Source organism: Portunus trituberculatus, chromosome 18 (genome assembly GCF_017591435.1).
Source record: "Portunus trituberculatus isolate SZX2019 chromosome 18, ASM1759143v1, whole genome shotgun sequence".
Taxonomy (NCBI): Eukaryota; Metazoa; Arthropoda; class Malacostraca; order Decapoda; family Portunidae; genus Portunus; species Portunus trituberculatus.
The window spans coordinates 4,847,292-4,854,791 of record NC_059272.1 but is presented as its reverse complement, the minus strand read 5'-3'; the positions used below and the strand labels follow the sequence as shown (position 1 = coordinate 4,854,791).

Below are 7,500 nucleotides of genomic sequence, written 5' to 3'. Positions count from 1 at the left end.
ATTACTGTTTCCGTGTCAGAGACCCATCTCTGTGTGCTGAACGTATAACAGAGGCAATAGTGTCTGGCATGGAGGCATATATTCCTCATTCTTTCTCTCAACCTAAACCTCTTCGTAATGATGTTTTCCATGCCCTCGCTGGCCTAAACCCTCGGAAGGCTTATGGTCCTGATGGGGTCCCTCCTATTGTTCTTAAAAACTGTGCTTCCGTGCTTGCACCTTGCCTAGCAAAACTCTTTCAACTTTGTCTATCGACTTCTACCTTTCCTTCTTGCTGGAAGTTTGTCTACATTCAGCTTGTTCCTAATAAGGGTGATCATTCTAATCCCTCAAACTACCACCCAATAGCTTTAATTTCTTGCTTGTCTAAAGTTTTTTTAATCTATCCTCAATAGTAAGATTCTTAAACATCTGTCACGTGGCGGTGGCATAGTGGATAAGGTGGTGAGCGTGGGATCGGACAGACGTCCACGTAGGTTCGAATCCCACCACGTACAGCCTAAAAACACTTTGCCATTTGTCGACTGGTTTAAAGTTACCTACATATCACCATGATACCCAGGTTCTAGGTGGTTACACTCAAGATGAGCTTGGGCGGTGATATGGGCCCTAATATGGGTATCACTATAAATAAAATTGCCTGCGCCACTAATGGGCGGAAGCTGAACAGTGCTTCCCATACACTCTTCAAGTATGCCTACAGGCGCTATAGGCCTTACGTAAAAAAAAAAAAAAAAAAAAAAAATCTGTCTGATCGCCAGTATGGCTTCCATCAAGGTCGCTCTATTGATAATCTTCTGGTGTTCCTTACTAAGTCTTGGTCATCCTCTTTTAGAGATTTCGGTGAAATTTTTGCAGTTGTGTTAGACATGTCAAAAGCTTTTGATAGAGTCTGGCACAAAGCTTTGATTTCAAAACTGCCCTCCTACGGTTTCTCTCTTTCTCTCTGCAACTTTATCTCAAGTTTCCTTTCCGACCGTTCTATTGCTGCTGTGGTAGACGGCCACTATTTTTCCCTAAATCTGTTAATAGGATTCTGTCCTGTCACCCACTCTCTTTCTATTGTTCATTAATGATCTTCTTAACCAAACTTCTTGCCCTTTCCACTCCTATACTGATGATACCACCCTATGTCTTTCCACGTCCTTTCAGAGACGACCAACCCTTCAGGAAGTCAACAGATCACGCAGGGACGCCACAGAACGCCTGACTTCCGATCTTTCTAAGATTTCCGATTGGGGCAAAGAAAATCTAGTAGTTTTAAATGCCTCAAAAACTCAATTCCTCCATCTTTCAACTTGACACAACCTTCCAAACAACTATCACCTCTTCTTCAATGACACTCAACTGTCTCCCTCTTCCACAATGAATATCATCGGTCTGTCCTTTGCTCATAATCTTAACTGGAACATCACATCTCATCTCTTGCCAAAACAGCTTCTATGAAGTTAAGCGTTCTGCGGAGTCTCCGCCAGTTTTTCTCGCCTCTCCAACTGCTAACTTTGTACAAGGGCCTTATTCGTCCTTGCATGGAGTACTCTTCGCATGTTGGGGGGGGGGGTACCACTCACACAGTTTTATTAGATAGGGTGGAATCAAAAGCTTTTCATCTCATCAACTCTTCTCCTCTGACTGACTGTCTTCAGCCTCTTTCTCACCGCCAGAATGTTGCATAACTTTCTATCTTTTACAGCTATTTTTTATGCTAGCTGCTCTACTGATCTTGCTAACTGCATGCCTCCCCTCCTCCTGCGGCCGCGCTGCACAAGGCTTTCTTCTTCCTGTCATCCCTATTCTGTCCAACTCCCTAATGCAAGAGTTAACCAGTATTCTCAATCATTCATACCTTTTTCTGGTAAACTCTGGAACTCTCTGCCTGCTTCTGTATTTCCATCTTCCTACGACTTGACTTCTTGTAAGAAGGTGGTCTCAAGACATTTGTCCCTGAATTTTGGATAACTCACTTAACTTTTTAGGGAACTGGTAACCCATTTTTTGTCGCCCTCGGTCAGTTGCCCTTCCTGCATAAAAAAAGAAAGACAGAGAGAGAGAAAGAAAATATACTCCATACCCTCCAATGAAAGAAAACAAATCAAGACATAACTAATTTTCCCTCTCACTCCAGCAGCAGCAACACCACCACCACCACCACCACTACCACCACCACCACCATGACCCTGGGAGGAGGCTGCCGGCTGCTGCTGGTGACTCTTGTGCTCTCTCAGGCCCTGGCGCTGCCCCACCCTCATCCCCCTGACGCACTGGGTGAGTCTGTGCCCCTGTGAGTGATTTGGTGATTTGGTGATAGGTTATTGTTGTTTGTGGTGTTTTTTTTTTTTTTTTTGTGTGTGTGTGTGTGTGTGTGAATTTCAAAGGGATATAAAGTTGCAAATAAAGAAATACCCAAACTTAACTTTTTTTTTTTTTGTTGGTTTTTGCCTTTCAGAATATTTACTTTTTAATGAAAGTGTATTGTCTTCAGTTCCTCATACACTAGAAACACACACACACACACACACACACACACACACACACACACACACACACACACACACACACACACACACACACACACACACACACACACACACACACACACACACACACACACACATACAAACTTTACACAGCTCTACTGCTAATGACGGAACCGCTCCTAAAGAAGTTTTTATACCTTTGCCTATGAATCAGAATCTGGGATAAAAAAAAAAAAAAAACTGAGGCTTAACAATGCCACGAGATGCAACGCGAGTCTCAGTCCAGCGATTACTGCAAACTTCCAATGCTACAGAACAAGTCATGGTGAAAATGTAACGGCTTAATGCCCAATTAATACACTTTCCTTTTCAAGATGGTGTAAAACGTGGCCCTTGATAACCAATTGACAGGAAACAAGAACTAAATACCCCTCGTTTTATTTAAGCTTCAGTATAAAATTAAGGTTAATATCCAATCGGTACACGTTCCTATTCGAGTTTGTATAAAAAGTTACTCTCTATTGAATCGATTGAAGAAAAAGTTAATGTCCTACGTTTAATTAAGTTCCAGTATAAGAAATGTGTGTTTTAGTGTTTGCAGCGGCTTTCTCTCTCTCTCTCTCTCTCTCTCTCTCTCTCTCTCTCTCTCTCTCTCTCTCTCTCTCTCTGCACCACAATACTAACATAGGAAGCTGGAAATCAAAACTCGCATGATCATAGAAACAAATAGAACATAAAAAGAGATTGCAGCAAGCCAGTAATTCTACACGAGGCCAATCCCTATACAAAAAAACAACCATTTCCGCCCATCATCCCCATCCATAAAAGTTGTCCAATCTTCTTTTAAAGCTTTTCCCTAATGGCTCGCCACTAACAACCTGCATTACTGAGTCTTCTCCGTTCAACTAATACACGAAACGGTTGGTAATCCTGACTGGAAAGCAGAGGTGACAAAAATTCTTCCTATCAAAAAGTCATCAGCGTAAAGTTTATCACTCAAAATTTGGAGATTGAAACGTGCAGACCATGAGTGAAGGTTATGTCTATTTCTAGGATATACATAGAGAACTGGTGGTGCAGTGGAACCATGCGTGCTTTGGGGTCCGAGGGATCTTGTCCACGGTTCGAGTGTAGGTTGGGCTGCCTCACTCGGGGCAACGGTTTCCTAGCGGGTGGGCTTTGAGATAAGAGGTACCCCAAAAAGTATCCCCTTTACCCCATAAATTCCGGTGAAAAGCCCACATCGTATAAATAAAAAAAATATTAGACATGTGAACGTAAGAGAATAAAGGAAACTGTAATAAGCCGTTAGAGATGCGCTTTTTTTCCATCTCTGTCACCTTCATCCAAAAGCGTCATTTCTTTTTCTTTTTTTTTATTTATACCATGTGGGCTTTTTACGGGAATTTATGAGCTAAAGGGGATACTTTTTGGGGTACCTGTAAGTTCCCTAATGTCTGAGCACTAACAAGCTACTCACTGAATTCGTTCCATTCATCTACCACTACATCAAAATCATTTCCTTCTCATCTCTTTTGTAAATCTAACTCCATTAAGTTTGAATTCATGGTTGGCAGAAATATATCCGAACATATTTTTATAATTATAACCTTTTCATGACTAATACTTTCTTCAGCCTCTCACTTGCTCTCTTATGGTAAATCACGAGTAAAATTAAATGCCCGTGGCCCAGCAAAGCGTCACGCGGCGGGAGGAGAGAGATCCATCAAGGTGGCGGCGGACGAGGAAACTTAACTCCAGTGATCTAAATAACACGAAAGTAAGGCAAGCTGGAAGAAGTCATTGGTCCTACGCGTGGCAGTCTTGGTATACAACACGCCTGTCTAGTGTCTATCTATTTCTATCTCTCATCCCCATCCCTGAATTGGTCTGATCTTTTAAAGCTCTCTTACGACTCAGCACTAACAACTTAATTACTTTCGTTATACTTAACAGGTAAAACAGTAATAATTATAGATTAGTAAGTTGAATAGAAAAGTAAGTCATATGAAGTTAGTAGAAAGTGGCACTTATCTCTCGCACCATAAACCACACACACACACACACACACACACACACACACACACACACACACACACACACACACACACACACACACACACACACACACACACACACACACACACACACACACACACACACACACACACACATTAAAAAAAGAGAATCACGTATATATACAACACAACGGTAAATTTTCCTTCTTTCTAACATCATTGACGTTTATCAGGAGCAGGAGCACCACCAGGAGGAGTACAGCAACACGTGAAGAGCTTACCTTTCCCAGGGGCATGGCGAGTGCTGGTGGTGGTGGTGGTGGTGGTGGTGGTGGTGGTGGTGGTAGTCACATTCAAAGCACAGTACTAAGAGGTTTAATCCATATTTCTCTGTGTTTTGTGTTCCATCCCACGTGACTCCTAGTTTCACACCTGCTCCACACGTGCCCCTCACCGACACACACCTGTTGTCCACACCTGTGATGGACAAGAATATGTTTATTAATGAATTGAAATAAGAATTTAGTGAGAAATGTAGGATAAAATAATAATAATAATAATAAAAAAAAATCATTTCATGATAGTTGTTAGTAGTAGTAGTAGTAGTAGTAGTAGTAGTAGTAGTAGTAGTAGTAGTAGTAGTAGTAAAGCAGCAGTAACAACAACAAACATTTATACATTTATACATACATGCAAACAAACAAGCAGACAGCAAAAAATTATAGATAGATACGTAGATAGACAGAAAGGCGGTTGCTTAGTGGATAAGGTGGTGAGCGTGGGATCGGGCAGACGTCCACGTGGTTCGAATCCCACCACACACTGCTTTGAGACAATGGCATTTGTCAAACGGTTTAAAGTTACCTACATGTCACCATGATACCCAGGTTATAGGTGGTTATACCAAGATGCGCTTAGGTGGTGATATGGGCCCTAATATGGCTACCACTATAAATAAAATTGCCTGCGCCACTAATGGGCGGAAGCTAAACAGCGCTTCCCACATTAAATTCTTCAAGTATGCCTACAGGCGCTATAGGCCATAACATAAAAAATAAATAAATAAATGAATAAACATGAAAACAAAGAGACAGAAAAAAAAATAACATACATCCAGATACTGCATCCTTCTCCACTCCCCCCTCAAACAATCATACTTATAATGAAGAGCCTCTTAATAGACCATACGTAGTTATAGACTGGTAGACTGGTCACATCTGTTCACACTATTGTCTTTACGGGAAGCTAGAACTGATATGCCCTGTGGCAGAAGCGAGGATGATGAAAGCCGTACAGTCCAGGAGCGTGTGGAGGGGAAGATAGAACATTCGATGCAAATGAAATAAATGAGAGAGAGAGAGAGAGAGAGAGAGAGAGAGAGAGAGAGAGAGAGAGAGAGAGAGAGAGAGAGAGAGAGAGAGAGAGAGAGAGAGAGAGAGAGAGAGAGAGAGAGAGAGAGAGAGAGAGTGGTTAGAATAAGAAAAGTCAAGAAAGAAGAAAGGAAGAAAGGAAAAGATGTATAAGAACGATGACCTGACCTAACCTGAATTTTAAACAGGGAAAAGAGGGAGGAAGAGAAACTAAAGGTCTTATATATATATATATATATATATATATATATATATATATATATATATATATATATATATATATATATATATATATATATATATATATATATATATATATATATATATATATATATATATATATATATATATATATATAGAGAGAGAGAGAGAGAGAGAGAGAGAGAGAGAGAGAGAGAGAGAGAGAGAGAGAGAGAGAGAGAGAGAGAGAGAGAGAGAGAGAGAGAGAGAGAGAGAGAGAGAGAGAGCTAAAGGTCATATTATCAAGTAAACCTTTTCTCTTCTAGTGACAGACAGAAGTCTGCCTTAGTGGAGGCTTCTGAACAAAGGCTACATACATCTTTCACGAGACAGGCTCCTTCAGGGAATGAGCCTAGTCTTATGGATCTGAGAGAGAGAGAGAGAGAGAGAGAGAGAGAGAGAGAGAGAGAGAGAGAGAGAGAGAGAGAGAGAGATTTACTATTAATACACCTGTTTATATATTATGTCTGAAGACTCTATGTAACATTGCTGATACTTTTCATTACTTAGACAAATCAATTACAAAGCAATGAATACATTAAAGGGAGATATTTTTTCTATTTATGTTGTCCTTAACCTGACCTCTTACGTATTAATCCCTTCAGTACCATGACGCGTTTCCATATTCATTCCGCTTAGTATTAGGTGGTATTACACAGCTTCTGAAACTCATGTGGGGGATGAAAATAGTGAAAACTCTGACCATTAATCTTCTGACCTCTATAGACTCTTCCTAATGTCAATGAAATGGTCTAATCGTGCACAAATCTCAAGGTAAAAATGTGTCCCAGTACTGAAGGGGTTATAAACGATAAAGTAAAATAAACAATTGTCCAGTCATTTACTAACGCACTGATTTAGGTATATGGAGACAAAGAGAATAGAAGACAATGTAAAGACGAAGCCAAACGCACTCAATACATGGAAGGAGGAGAATTATTATTAGGATATTACACGTTTTTGATGCGAAGTTATGCAAACGATCCGAGAGCGATTATAAACTTAGCAAGGACAATTATATCAATCTTGGTTCTGTTAGTGATTGTTATATGAACCTTCAGTGTACTCTCTCTCTCTCTCTCTCTCTCTCACCCATCATTAAACCCTTCCTTGCCTCATAACTTCCCACCTTGCCTCCCCACTCCCTCTCCACTTCCTTCCCTCCTTCCTCTCTCCTTCCTTCTCTTTCACCATAACTCCCTCACATCTTCCATACCTTTACTCCCTCACCTCTTAGTCTCTTCTCTATCTTCCCTCCATTCATACTTACACCCTTTCTTATCTCCATCCTTTTCCCATCTTCTCTCCTTCCCTCCCCTCTTCTATTCCCTCCCCTTATCTATCACCCCTTTATTTCCTCCATTCCTCCCGCTCCCTTACACAACGCCCACGCTA

At 40.9% G+C, this 7,500-nt stretch overlaps 1 protein-coding gene across 4 annotated transcripts in view; it reads left to right on the top strand.

Moving 5' to 3' along the window:
• The window catches only part of LOC123505603 (indian hedgehog protein-like), a 64,862-nt gene that overhangs the window by 35,974 nt on the left and 21,388 nt on the right, over positions 1-7,500 (top strand). For 2 of the 4 annotated variants that reach the window (XM_045257130.1, XM_045257128.1), the window contains exon 2: positions 2,129-2,265. In XM_045257130.1, coding sequence (XP_045113065.1) covers positions 2,172-2,265 — 94 coding nt within the window. In that variant the 5' untranslated portion in view covers positions 2,129-2,171. Of the gene's footprint in view, positions 1-2,125; positions 2,266-7,500 lie in introns of all 4 variants that reach the window. The other 2 variants (XM_045257129.1, XM_045257127.1) reach the window with 1 other exon arrangement.